Here is a 14,812-nt window from a genome sequence, read left to right as displayed (position 1 = left end):
CAGCAAGAAAATTAGACAGAAATGAATTCAGAAAACCATAACTGTATGTGGTACTTTTAGAATACACAGGTCTTCTGATCTCCACAGAATGCTCCAAGCAGCTTTCCGGTTGTGAAGTAACTTCCAAGGAAGAGTCCAGATGGCTACTTTAAAACTTTAATAGTAATAGCTATGTTTAAAAATGTCTTTGTATTAACAAAAGGTGATCTGGGTGCTCCTTACAAGGGAAGTGTTTAAAACTGTCGGTTTGCAATGGTCACTCTAGGAACAACTGTTTCAGCTAAACAGGGAGGAAAAACAAAATAACATTGCCCACCCCCGAAACAAACCAACCAATCAAAAAAACCCCCACCCCTAAACCAAAACAAAGCAAAAAAAATCTCAGTAAGGCAAAACCAAAACAAACCAACAAACCCAAAACTATACCAAATAAAGCCCCTCACCCATAGGCAGGCGGAAGGTGTCAAACAATAAAAGTGAGGAAGATTGAGGAATTTCCAGGTGAAAATAGGTTTTTCATATGTTAACTGGCAGGCTGAAAAAGGTGTGAAGGGAGTAGCAAGAAATTAACTCTGAAATTTAATGAATTTCCTTGTGTTACCAGTGCTGTATCCTAAGGAAGGCAATTGTCTCTTTAGTATGAGTTAATGATATAAACAGCTATTGGAACAAGAAAGGTGAAAGCTTTGAGTATAGGCTGTACTTGCTCATAACAGGCTTAGAAGGTTATTTATGTGTTTGTTTAGCTGCACTGCCTTTATGTCATCTGATGTTTTGTGAAGCAGCAGAAGTAAAGATCACACCCCAGGCAGGCTGCAGTTTGCTTCATTCTCTCTAGCTAATAAAATGCTGATTCCTGAAGGAGTCCCATGCTGCAGACCAGCCCTGCTGGAGGGGAGTTACCATAGATGTTCAAATTGGAGCTTTGTCTCTGTCTTTTCACATGTAAGGGTGAGGTTGGCAACAAAGCAGTTTTGTCTCTCTTGCCTGTTATCTGTCAGGGTATTTGGGAAAGATAGCAAGGCAGGTTTTGTATGCAGTGTTACCAGCTTGGGTTTGAATGCTTGGTTCTGTCTCATGTGCCTCAGATGTGAGAGTGTTGCTTTTCTAATGTGCTGTGTGACAAGAAAAAGAAAGCATGTGCATGCAGAGTGGAGTATGGCCTGAATCACACTTTCTGTACCTCAGCTGAACTCTGAATTATAGAATAGTTGATTCAGTCCTTTCAATATTTTCCTAAAGCAGCAATGCAAAGACTATGGTACCTTTAAGTCATGAAATCCATTTTCCAGTAATATCTTTAAAGTGCTTTGTGTTCTAATGCACAACTTTATGTAAAGTTCAGTTCCTTATATCCATGCAACTGATCACGTCAGTTGTTTCAGAAATAATGAAAAAGTTATTGGACCGTCACTAAATGGCATACATACAGATATCTTATTTGCAATAGCAAGGTGTGGTTGCAGCATGCATTTTTTTTTTTTTCCCCATCTTCCGTTTCAGCATGTTTCTGCACAAGTGAGAAACTTGTGAATATTTGGAATTATAACTTTTTCTTTCCTCTCTGTTGTCATCTTCTTTGGTTTTGAGGACTAAGAAATTGAAGCTTTTAATTTATGTATGCATGCATTTGTTTGTAACTGGTGTCTTTCAACATCACTTTCCAGATTGTATGATCTTGTCTTAATTGACTGTGACCATACATTAAAGACTTTCCTGCTGGGACTAGAGGAGGGGAGTGGGGAAGCTGAGATTACATGTCCTCTGCTGTGACTTGGGTTCCTTAAATCTTAAGACCTGAGGTATTTGGTGGCTGCTAGTATGTTGAATTTGATTGAAGCCAAGCATCTATCTAGAGTAAAAACTTACTTGGTGTTATATAGGGAGACAGATGCTTCTGTGATTATGTAAACTTCATATTTGGGAAAAACTCAGTTAAAAATCTGAAAAGTCAAAGAAGATCTGTGTGAAATGACATAACCACAAATACAGATTTGTGTAGCTACTCTAAACATGGAAAAATTGGACACAAGTAAATTTGTACTATTTAATATTGTGCAGTAGATTCTATATTATATTATTTTCTTCCTCAGGATCACTAATTCATTCAGGGCATGGTTTACTTAGTAACTAATAATTTTAATTTTTATTCATGGAGTAACCTGTGCCTTTTTTATTGAACAGTGTTGAAAAGTGCCTTACAGAAAGAATCCTTCACCGGTAAAGAGCTGTTCTGTGAGGAAATGATTAGTAATTGCTGTGTTCGGTTATTTGAGGAAAATGATTAATTTATATTTCATCAGTTCCTGATAGGTAAAGGGAACATGATTGTTTTCTCCATATGACCACGCAATTTCGGGGGGGGGAGTGTTTCAAATATCCATATATTTTGCATTCTCTGTTTTCACTGCCTTTTACGGAGGGTTGGAAGGGAGTAGTTTTCTGTCGGGCTACACCTGCTCAAAATACTGCTTTCATAGGGCTGGGCTGAACTTCCAGTTGCTCAGCAGTTCTGCAAATCAAACCCTAGAGCAAGCCCCAGAGCATAAAGTCAGGTACTTGGAAATGAAAAACGTACAGTGAAATGGCTGAATGCGAAGGCTTTTGATTTACAGAGTAAAAATTGGCAAAGGCAAAGATAAGACCTAACTCTCCGGGATAGTATTCAGGCACTTTAATTATGTGATCCTCCTTTTAATTTTTTTTTTTAAATATATATATATTTTGCAGCCTGTACAGGAAGGGGGCTTTCATCATCCTGTGTCCGAGAGCATACATGCAGCAAGCAAGGCATGGGCCTGATGGTGCATAATCAAGTGGTTTAAAATTGTATTCATACTGCAGAATACAGAGCTGCTGAAGTGATGATTCTGAATTATTCTCTGCTATCTCTATAGAGTGTTTTGTAATTTATAGGAAAAGTAACACTTAAACTTTTTGCTATGATAGAGTATTGGTCAAGAATGTGGTTTTGAAACAAATAGCTTGGTTTTCCCCACTTCTTCTATGTTGGTTTTCATCATAGAGCCATCTCAAAGTACGTGTACTAGATTTCTTTATAATATAATGATGTGAAGTACTATGTACTCCAATAACATATCTAATTCTACTGCAGTCAAGCCTACTGCCTGGCACTTACTAGAGCTAATGTAAGTGTCCCTTCTTGCCTCTTGCTCTCTTCCTTCTTTTTAATCTCCAAAATTGTGAATGTCAGGTTATTACTACAAAATATTTTGTGATAATAACTCAAATAATTTTCAAGTATTTCTATTAGGACATGCAGGAATTTAGCTTGACTAAGTAAAGACCCTAAAATTGATAATGTAACTACCTAAACATATCACAACAGATGAGCATGAAGCTGCAGAGTTAAAATGCACAGACAGCTTGAATTCTGACATTTCCTTGCTCATCAGGGCTTGAGTTGGCAGACTCCATGTTCTTTTAACATCATTTTGTATGTATGTGTGTAATTATATAGTATATGCTTCACTGCAATTTCATTTTGAGACCTCATTAGGAGGACTGTAAGAGAGAGTACATGTGTCTTTACTCAGAGCATTTTTTTATTCCAATCCATGGTACGTAATGGTCACCTAAAATCTGTATTAAAAGATTTTAAGCTGTGATGAGGGACATAAGTTTCTACAGATTTGAAAAGCCTGATGGAAGATAACTGGGGAGGCTAAGCCTAAGTGTAGTTTAAAAGGAGAAGAAATCAATATAAACTTGTGGAGAAGTTAATATCATAATATCAATTTCTTCATTACTGGTCACTGTTCCTAAAACTCTTAATATATAAATGTCTTAATTTTTCATTAACATGGAAACAATGTTTTTCCACCTTTCTGTTGCAGAAATTGGCCTGCCTTAATAGCTGAAAAGGCTGAAATACATATCTAATTAAGGAGGAGAGGAGAGGAAAAGGAACTATGATTGCTTTATCTGAAGGATTCTACTTACTAGCTTTTAATCTCTGTGGAATAACTTGGTTGTTTGAAGGGACTCAAATACCATGAGGCTAGAATAAAGAAAAAGTCTAAATTACTTTAAATTTTAAGGGAATTCTCAGATCTTTCAGAAGTAAGTCTTAGACTAATTGTCACAAAGTTCATGGTGGCTTCCCCAAAGTAAAACTAAAGAGCAATTGTAAATAGCAAAGGTAAATTCAAGGAAATACGTAAGGTTGTAATTTGGAAGTCTGATCAGAGATGTATTGATTAAAGGTCAAGAGCCTTCTGTGTAGGGGCAGTAGGACAACAGTAGTGTCAGAAATACGGCTGTGTCTTTTGTTAAGTTAGTGGTAGGATGATAAGAAAGATGAATGTTAAAAAAGCATGTGCATATATAAATGCATATAGATATGTGTGTGTGTGTATGTTCACACACAGTACAGTCATCTTGTATTACCTGTTCCTCTTACCAGTTTTGGATCATTATATATATGTGTCTCTCTGTGTGTGTACACATGCACCCTTAAATATTGCATGATCTCAAGATCTGACAGGTGAAGACTAAAATAAAAGCAAAGGAGCCATGAATTCACTGGAAGGAAACTGATGTGCAGTTTCCAGAAGTGCTGTGCTCTCAGCATACACCAGTACTATTTCTGTACTTAAGAGTTCTGTACTTCAAAATATGCTACACACATGTATTTACATGTATGTATGCACATGTTTGCATATGTAGAAATATATTCCCTTGAAATCATGGGAGCAGTTTTCTTTTTCACATCTGTTGTTGTTATACCTTTGTTCCTCCAGCAGAAAAACTGAGATAGAAATATGGACTGCTGTTTCTAATGTGAAAATAATAGAGTTAGTTAACCATTAAAATAAAACTTGGGATTTATTTCCAAGAATTTTTGTGTGAGGAGTAAGGGGAAACTTATGATTGCAGTTGGATTTTTTTTGTTGTTGTTTGTTTATGTATTGTGGAAGTAATGTTTGAGTCATAAAAGACAACACGTCCAAAGACATGCTTATAGCTGCTAAACCAGCAAAAGTTGAGGAACACGAGCAGCAGCTCTAGAACCCCTGTGTTCAGTTGAATTTTGTTTTGACTAAACCAATGACAGTGGCAGCCCGAGTGTTGTTAATGCAAAATTGAGTGGAAGCTAAAGAATAAAAAAAAGAAGGAAATTTCCAGGGAGAATAGCTTTGTAGAGAAGGTCTGTTCATTAACTGAAAGCTACAAGATTCAGCCTGTGATTACAGATTTGTTTAAGAATTCTAGAGAAAGATGCCTAAGCCTTTTTTAAGATCTCATACCGGAAGTTATGTGTTCAGCAACTCTAAGACTTAGACTTGTTTAGATGTAGCTGTACGATTTTATTCATGCATATACTTAAGTTTTTTTTTATCCTAGGTGTTAATTTCTGTGTCCGTAAAACAGTGGTGGTAGCTTAGAAAACGTGTGAGACTAATTTTGAAGGTCTGTGAATTTCATCCTGAACAGGATTGAAGAAGGGTTAGTAAAGGCTGTCTCAGGGTAGCTTTTGCCTCATGAAAAGGTAATACATAACAGAGGAAGCAGTTTTGTACACTGACAGACACTTCATAGTTACATGTTAAAGGTATATTTAAAAGAAAAAGTTGCATTTTTGTTTGTATACATACAGCAGGTTTTCACAGGTTAGGCCTTTTTTTGGACAGGGGTGATAATGACAGCAGGACTCAACAAACCATACTCATTCCTCCTTCAGGAAGGAACAACTTACCCAAAAGCCAGTACTCAGTACTCATGTCATAGTTCTCTGCTTTCCCCTATTAATTATTTTAGCCTTCAGATAACTGTGCTGTTCAGTGAATACTTTTAATCTATTATTATATCTGTAAACAATTTGGGGTTTTGTTTTTGGTTTGTTTTGTTGTTTTTTTTTTAAAGCCCTTCTTGTCAACCCATTTTTCAGCCTTTCTTCAAACTTTTGAAGATAATATATAGACATTTAAGACATATTGCTATCAAAACCAAACAGAAACTCAGCTTTCTCTGTATATTTTTAATTTTAACCTTTTCTTTCTTTGTCAGAAAGTCTAAAACAGTTTAATCTATCTGAAACAATGAGCTTTCAGTCTGTAGAAGCAAGACAATTCTTATTCTGAAAAGATTCTGCTTGGTCTTGCTGTCAGTGCATGTTGTATAGTGCTTGAATGGCCCTATTGTCCTCTTGTGCACTCAAAGTGAATGAATTTATCTTTATAAGTGGAGCATTTCTTTCTTCCCTGTGCCAATTCCCACTTCTGTTTCTGAAGGAGAGAACAAGACTATACTCCTGAAAGCATATCGTTCTGAACCTTGAAAATCAGATTCTGGTGTACCTGTCACTCACAAAGCCTGGTTTATGCCAAGTGTTGTACAGTTACTGTAAAGAGTTTGTTTGGACCATTATGAAAATAACTTTAATTTACTAATGAAATCGGTTAGTTTGCCACCATCTTCAGCTCTGAAAAGTATATTCCTCAGTTCTAATTTTTTAACCTTCTTAACATTCCTCATGCTGAAATTCAATACTGTATGTTCTTACACGCTTAATTGAAAACATATGAGTCATCCTCTCTTCAATGCAAATGTTCATACACAGGGTAGTTGGCAAATTTTGGAGGGCTGGTGCTCCAGGTAACTATAAAGACTTTAAAATTGATGCCTGTCGTTTCTAGAGTGCTTTCTTTATTCTGCGTCGTTAAGTTCAGTACAATGAAGGTTAGTGTATGTCTTCAGCAGATGTAAATTGTGAGCAGCCCTTGGTGATCTTCCCTTTCTGCTCCAAGGAAAGTGGGTGCAGCTAGCTGTTTAAAGGCATAAAAGAGACTGAAGGGAGTATACGATAAAGTTTTTTCAAGAAGGAAAACTGTGGAGTCGATAGATGAATAAAGTTTAGTTACCGTTTCTTTTCTCTAACTTGATGGGATAAAATTCCCAGTACCAGGCAAAAAAAAACAAACAAAAAAAAACAAACAAAATCCCAACATGCGTGCACAAAAGGAACTACTTCTTCCATAATCAGTGTTTGGGAAATTGATGAAGTAGGATGGTGTGGAGCCCGCAAAGCATGAATTTAAGTTCCTTGAAGATGTGGCTGTCAATGGCTAGTAAGTGTGATGGCTTTTCTTGTAACTCTTTGCTCAGGAACTTTCTGAGCTTGGAGTCCTTAGATTGCTGGAAGCTTATCTGGGAAGATGAGAATGTACTTTTTCTTACTTATACTCTTTTTATGACAGTTGCCAATAGCAAGTTCATAAAGGGAAGCTACTGTACTAGGTGAACTTTTGATGTGGCTCAATATGGTTATTTCAGTCTTCATTACTTACCATTTGCCTTCAGTAAACTCTGATCTGGACCTAAGACTATATTGAACTACTGTTAACCACAGCTTCTGGCAGTCATTCAGCCGCTCTTTAGTAAAGAATGGACTTGTTCAGGTACAAGTATAGGTTCATGACCTGTCCTTTAAAATCAGGACTTATTAAGGCAAATTATTTGAAATAAACCAACAAATGAGACCTTCATCCAGTTTACATCTCACAAGTGGAAACCATTTAGTTGTAGAAAATTAAAGGTTGTTCTTTGGGTTTTTTTTTTTACTTTATTTTTCTGTTTTTATTATTATTTTGCTCATTTAAGACACTTTAGTAGGGATAAAAATGTAATGTTTTTTCTATCCTTAATTTTTTTTTTTTTTGCTCTAAATGTTATGCTTCTATTCTGACTGGTAATATCTGACTTTAAGAATGCTTCACTGCTGCAGAATGTGCTGGCAAGTTCATACTCAAAACGCGATTATTATGCCCACTCATTTCCCATAGAACTGATCTTTGAGGATGAATTTTCGGCTGTGTAAGCTTCACAGAACTCCCCACTGTCTTCTAGGGCAGGTGTGTCAGTATGAAAACCATTGATTTATAGGAAAATGGAGTGGGGGCTGAAAATGAGAGGGGAGAATAAAAATGTCTATGTTACATGATATGCAGGTAGAAGGAAGGTAGAAATATGAAAAGAATATATTACATGAACAGCGACTAAGCTAGGGTACTTGTGGAAAGGTTAGTAGTTATTATAAAGTTTTATGCTGAAATCCGCACCTGGGTTCCACATAGTTGCTGTCAAAGGTAATGGAAAAATCTTTAAAAAAATAAAGTTCTTAAGAAGTCTGACAAGGAAACATTGGGGTAAGCTGACTTACCCCATGCTCTGTTTGGTTAGTGGAAGTTACAGCATTTAAAAAAATCAAAATGGACACTGTAGTGCCTTTTGGGGCATAATTTTCTCAGTGTCTTGTGATATAATTAGTACTTTGATTTGCACATAGACCCATATGTGTGTTTTAATCAGAGTTAGCCTTAGCAATCATAGCTAAAATGATATTTGTATTTGCTTATACCTGAAATAGGGGGATGAAATTAAAAGAGTTTTGTGAAGGATCTTCTCCAGGAGAGCTCCAGTGCTCACAAAGCTTGAAAATCGCCTGAGAAACTTGTCAGTGATGTGGCTTTAAAGGCCTGTGTACTAGAGAAACAATCCCTTCTGCACAGGCTTGTGACTGAAGCTGTTTCCCTCCATACCCAACTACTTGTTATGTGAGAGTGAACTCTGTGATCTTGCAGATAGTAAGATATGTGCGTTTGGCTTTTTGCTTGGGTGATGTAGTTTGTTTTTGTTTCTGATGCAGTTATAATTGGCAAGAAGTATGGTGATATTTCCAGAAATAAAGCTTATGGAAGTGACTACATTAGATGAGCAGCTGAATCAGTTTAAGGAGAGACTGATGGTGTTCTGAATAGATCGGAAATAACCTATGCGCCTGTCAGTCTTTCGAAAATGCGTGTGTTTCAGAGCACCACACAAGAGCTTACTGAGCATTTCCTTCCCCAACTGTGTTAGTGTAAGATTGATTTTTAATTACACTTTCCAAGTGGGGAAAAAATTAAATTTCTCTTGGTTTAAGGCAAAAAATGCATAGTATTTCTAATAATTGAGTCACAGATAACCCTTTGTCTATTTTAGCTGCTGTATAGGACTTCTTGTCAAACATGTTTTTGAAATGTTTAGTTCATGTAATATAGCAGAAGCAGGAGCAACCAATGGTTTAAGAAACAATCTTATACATAATACATATTTTGTTAAAAGTTTGATTAAAAGCAGGCAAAACTGCTGTCAGTGAGAAGGATTTAGATGTATAAACATTATTTAGTTACTAAAGCATGATACAATGTAGATACTGCCATAGCTTTGATTCATATTTTAATGCAATCTGTTATTTAACCTCTTTTTTTTATTTTGTTTGGTTTTTTTTATTGTTGTTGTTGATAATTACAGTGTGCATTTTTTTTTTTTCTCCTAACTCAAGTAAGGTAATTCTAACAATTAGAAGCACAGCTGGACAAAATTTGGTATATGTTTATTTATCCATTAATGAATTAGAATGATCTTGCATGTTGTGGCCCAAATGTGAATTACTGACCTTGCCTTTTTGAACCATGATAATTTAATTGTTCTATACATGTTTTCCTTGAATGATAAACACCTGAACTTTCATTGTCTTTGCCATAGGATTTTAAGACAGGATTTGGTATCACTTTAATCCCTATGAACGTGGCAAATGTAAAACAAGTGGATCGAACTGCAAAGCAATCTTTTGAAATAATTACTCCTTATAAAAGCTTTAGGTGAGAACCTTAATATTTACATTAGAAAATATGCAAAATAACTCATGCACTAAAAGTACTTGCTTCATACTGCAGTGACTTACCTAGTTTAGATGGAATGGTAATGCTTTTATTAAGAATGCTCCGCATTTTTTTAAAAATCAGGACTTTCTTTCCTTTGTTTAGCTGTCTGCTTCCTCTCCTTATCTCTGACTAGGCATCCTATGCCCACAGATTCATATTTTTATGTAGCCTTCTTTGTTCATTCTGTGCAAGAGCAGAAGAAAAAGTCACTTTAACAACTTGACTCCCTCTTAAATAATAAGCTGCAGTATTAAAATAATGCTGAATCCATTCAGTATTAAGCATTTTATTCAAAAAGAGAATGACTAGTATGTCATTCCTTGTAGAAATCCTCCATTAAAATTGGTAGAAATTTTCACTTTGTCTGATGCTGTGACTTGTCATGATTTTTAAAAAAATAGAAGTATATGCTGATACAAGCCCTTTGTTATGTGCTGTACTGTTTATTAAAAGAAATCATAGTAATGCAGGAGAAGAAGAAATCACTTTGCTTTTCCAAGCTTGCTAAATCTTAGCAATTTAAAATAATTTTTGTTTTTAAATGTTTTTATTCTCAGTCAACTAGAGGATTGGGTAAATTAGTCTTGATCAGTGGTTTGCATTTGTTGCTAGTTGGTAGATAGCTAGTTCTTTGACTTTTTCTAAGTTCACACACCATGTTTATTGCTTATTATTACTATTTTTCAAGAAGGTAATTTTAAATAAAAAAAAATTTTTGGCTGTTGTAGTTAGTCTAGTCTTACTGCTCACTAAGTCTTTGCTTCTTTAGGTCATTCGTTCCGGCTTTAAGTTTGGTACATGGCAACATAAAAAGATTCAAAGTAACTAAGGAATGTTGCTTGAATGTTACAAAAATCCGTGTAGCTTGTGCTAGTAGTGGTATCGTTGAAAACTGAGCGCAAAACCAGAGGAGTTTTTATTGACTGAAAATACAAAATAATACATTTCATCTTAGCATTTATATCTGTGTAGAGGAAGATTTTTTGACTTGGATTTTGGGTGTAAAGGTAATAAGAGACTACAGAGTGTGTTTAATTGGGCTTTAAAATAAAGATCAATAACACAGAAAAGTCAATTGTTTCAGCTTTACAGCAGAGTCGGAAAGAGAGAAACAGGACTGGATTGAAGCACTGCAGCAATCAATAGCAGAAACTCTGTCTGATTATGAAGTAGCTGAGAAGATTTGGTTCAATGAGTCCAACAGGAGCTGTGCTGACTGTAAAGCTCCCAGTCCTGACTGGGCATCCATCAATCTCTGTGTTGTCATTTGTAAGAAGTGTGCAGGTAGGGTAATTAATAACAGACTGTGTGTGTTCTACATAATGTCGTATTTGCATGTCTCTGTATGTCCTTGAGTTGCCTTTTTTCATTTTTACAGCGCCATCGTGGTGAAAGATTTGACAAAAAGAAAACATTCTTTTATTTCTTTTTTGTCTTGTACCAAGGTCATCCTTGTTCTAAAGCACTTGAGTGCATAAGTGACAGGTCTGTGTGGTGGTTGGTTTCCCTCAGATGAATAATCTGTTAGCGGAAATTAAGATACACTAGCATTTTGTGGGAAATGGCTGGCCTTTGCAAGGCTGGATACCAAAGGATAACAATTTTCTGTGTTTAAATCTTAATATTAATTCTGTTAGATATGGGCATATATTACTGCCAGTAGGGATAGCTTTTCCAGGTACTACTGAAAATCCAATTTTATCATGTTTTGTATTCAGATACATGGTGAAGCAGTAGATTCAGGGAAATAGTTTACACCACCACATTTTCTTTTGAAACAAGCACTCATAAAAGTGTTATATATCAGAGAACTTACTTTGTTTATTCATTACTATCAAAGGCAATTCCCATTCTTAAAAAAAAAATAGATTAGGGGCTTTATGGTGTTTCTGTTTATATTCAAATAGCGGTTAAAATAAATCTGTCTTCATTAATTATTTTTGTTATCTTAGCAGAAGAGAAACCCAGTTTCACTGCTTTAGTTAAGTAAAAATACTCTTGGATTTTCAGGACAACACAGATCTTTAGGACCAAGAGATTCAAAGGTCCGGAGTCTAAAAATGGATGCCAGTATTTGGAGCAGTGAACTTATTGAGGTACATTGTGATGCTCTCTCTGTTCCCTCTTGAAAACTACTGCATGAATAGGAGTTATTTATTGCTTTATTCACAAAACCCCTGAACATAATAGTGCTAAATATCATGCTGCTGTTATGGTAAACTTGATGGTTTCAAGAATAACGTACCTTTGTGTCATTAAAATATTCATTTGTTTTGATAACCAACTGTACAATTTCTCTTAGTATTTCTTCAAGCGTATAGTTTTTGGATGGGGAAAAAAGTAAAATGCTTTTGGAGAGCAGTCATGATGGGCACTATTGGAAAGGGGAAAGGAAAGGAAACTTCCTGCTCCCAGTGTAGTTGCTTGGGGTGTTAAAAGGTGGTATTGATAGAGTCATCAGTGTTTTCTTGTGGTACTCTTTTCTGACCTTTTATTGGAATTCTCTAATATATATTGACATATTATAACTGGTTCACCTTGTAAAGCTTACTTGCTGTGGTGGTAAATGGTAACTACAGACTTTAATATTCATTTATAGATGACCGTAGACAGGAACTGAGAGAGGCTTCTTTCTCAACTTTAAGCAACTGAAAACTGTTTAGAAGCTAACTTAATGTTCATGCTATTTGCTTATTTTTCCCTTGCATATTATCCAGCTTTTTATCATTATTGGAAATAAGAGGGCAAACAGTTTTTGGGCAGGAAATCTTCCTCCAGATGAAGAGCTGCATATGGATGCCCCTGCAGAAAAAAGGATAGCATTCATTACACAAAAGTACAAAGAGGGAAAATTTAGGAAAGCACCCTTTCCGTACAAAACCAAGGAACAGTTGAATAAGGTAATACTAGAATGTGTAAGCCCATACTATAACTTTTGTATTGTACTGTATCTGTGTGTAATTTGGTCATCTTCTGAAACAGGTGAGAAATTCTCACAGAGCTGAACAAGGTTTGTATATAGTAGCTTGTAGCTAACTGGAAATTAAACAAGCTGAAATTAATGATGAAAAAAATGTGTGTTCCTAGTGTTTCCTTTTGCACATGTAACATGATTTCTTTACAAAGTTGAAAGTGCCAATTGTAATTACTAATTTTTGTGTCCTTTTTGAGGTCTGTTTGACTGACTTCTAACACCTGTTGAAATTTGTGGCAAAAACATTTGCAAGGTTTGGGCCAATGATGTTTTGAGTTATTTTTTTTAACAGGTCTTTGTTTTTGTGTTTTTTGTTTTTTTTTTGTGGTGTTTGTTGTTTTTTTTTTGTTGTTGTTTTGGTTTGTTTTTTTGGGGGGATTATTTTTTTTTATTTATTTTGTGGGTTCTTTTGGGGGGGGGTTGGTTTTTTTTTGTCTCTTTTTGTGTGTTTTTTTTTTTTCTTTCTACTTTTTTTTTCTAGATTCAGACCATACTTGATGATTCCTGCCACTTCTCAGTGTTTATGGTCTTTGAAAATGCAGGGGAACTACACTGGAGGTGAAAGGATTTGCATCTAAGTGACATGTATTTGTTCCCAGTAGCCTTCTAATTTAAACAGGCTTCTTATTTTCCCTCTCCACAATAAGGCCCTGTGTGCTGCTGTAGTTAAACAAGATGTGCTAGAAACCCTGATGTTGCTGTTCAGTGGGGCTGATGCTATGTGTGCCACTGGAGACCCTGTTTACAGCACTCCATACTTACTAGCCAAGAAAGCTGGACAAAGACTGCAGATGGAATTCCTATACCATAATAAGTTCTCAGGTAGGGTACATTCTCTTTGATCTTTTGATTTTATTTTGAGCAAAAGGAAAGGAAGGAATTCAGAAGAAAAATGGGCATCAAGTTGAACAACAGGGGTATAGCGGGGGAGTTGTGATGGTGTTGACTGTACTTCAGCAGTATATGTAATTGTATACAAGTTACTTTTATTTTGCTCAGACATCAAGTTTAGGACTTAAAAAAAAATAAATAAAGCCCATGATAACTCATAGACCTCATACCTTTCTTTATAACACAGAAGAAAAACATCATCTGTTCTGCTGAATATTATCAGGCTTTTACCAGAAAAAAATGGGTATGTACAGTTAACATGGGCCTAAAGTGCTTATCTGGGACTTTGCTTTTTCTTAAAAAATATTTAATTTGATACCTACCCTTTCTGCACACAGATTTACCTTTTTTTTTTTCACAAATTTCATCCCAAAATAAAACTCACCTCTTGAACCTGTAATAAAATCTATCTCAGCAAACTGTCGGGTTTTTTGGCTCCCAACTTCTGTTACAGCTTGAAGCACATCATAAACTGTGGCCTTGAAAGCCAGCAGTTTTATTGCACTGTGCAACTGTTATGAGGCTCTTGAAAATGGAAAGCTATTCTTAATAAATAAATAAATTTTAGAGTATCGATATGCCTGAGCTTACCTTTTAAAAGGGCTGTACAGTAGCCATTTTAAAAAGGGCTGCTGAAGCAGTCTGGGTATGCAAGCTCACATGCGGCTTTACACAGGAAAAAATAAGCTAATGCAATACTGCAGCCAGCCTTATGGACATACTGCTGGACCAACTTTCCATTCTGTTGTGCCATTCAGCAAAGTAATACTGCATATGCTGAACAACAAAGGTTTTTAGTGGGAAATGCTTTAGAGCTTCCTAGAGCAAACATGGTCCCTTACGTTCTGCCTGGGTTTTTCTCTGACACAGGTGCCAGGCACTGGATTGTATGATGTTGAACTTGGTCACTGTGCAAACATGCAGCTCTATTTTTTTTTTGCTAGCTGTGCTCTCAAGTGATCTTAAGGCTGTAGAGAGAATTTGGCTTGTTTTTTTTTTGGCTTTTTTTTTTTTTTTTTTTTACTACTGTTAGCCTTCCAGCCAAGCCAGCATCACCATGTGTTGGTGTTTAGTGTTCTCCTCTTCAGAGAAAGAGAGGTCATTGCAAGTTGACAGTGATTCTTCTAATCATTGTCTGCTGCGAGAGTTGGTGGTTAAATTCTAGGTAAGCCCTGAAGAGAAACAGAGAAACAGTTGCCTTCTGTTGAAGTGTGTTATA

General features: G+C 35.9%; 2 protein-coding genes across 2 annotated transcripts in view; both read left to right on the top strand.

Annotated features, from left to right (window-relative positions):
• LOC134163689 (uncharacterized) overlaps positions 1-14,812 on the top strand; it is a 360,084-nt gene that overhangs the window by 215,755 nt on the left and 129,517 nt on the right. The window lies entirely within an intron of this gene.
• The window catches only part of ARAP2 (ArfGAP with RhoGAP domain, ankyrin repeat and PH domain 2), a 116,314-nt gene that overhangs the window by 41,984 nt on the left and 59,518 nt on the right, over positions 1-14,812 (top strand). Inside the window, exons 9-13 of the mRNA XM_062618779.1 lie at positions 9,550-9,665; positions 10,813-11,012; positions 11,739-11,824; positions 12,446-12,628; positions 13,350-13,524. Of these exons, the coding sequence (XP_062474763.1) occupies positions 9,550-9,665; positions 10,813-11,012; positions 11,739-11,824; positions 12,446-12,628; positions 13,350-13,524 (760 nt within the window). The remainder of the gene's footprint in view (positions 1-9,549; positions 9,666-10,812; positions 11,013-11,738; positions 11,825-12,445; positions 12,629-13,349; positions 13,525-14,812) is intronic.

Source organism: Pezoporus occidentalis, unplaced genomic scaffold, assembly GCF_034315485.1.
Source record: "Pezoporus occidentalis ecotype Australia unplaced genomic scaffold, CSIRO_AGI_Poc_V1 ctg203, whole genome shotgun sequence".
NCBI lineage: Eukaryota > Metazoa > Chordata > Aves > Psittaciformes > Psittacidae > Pezoporus > Pezoporus occidentalis.
The sequence above is the reverse complement of the archived record's forward strand: the minus strand, read 5'-3'. Positions and strand labels throughout refer to the sequence as shown.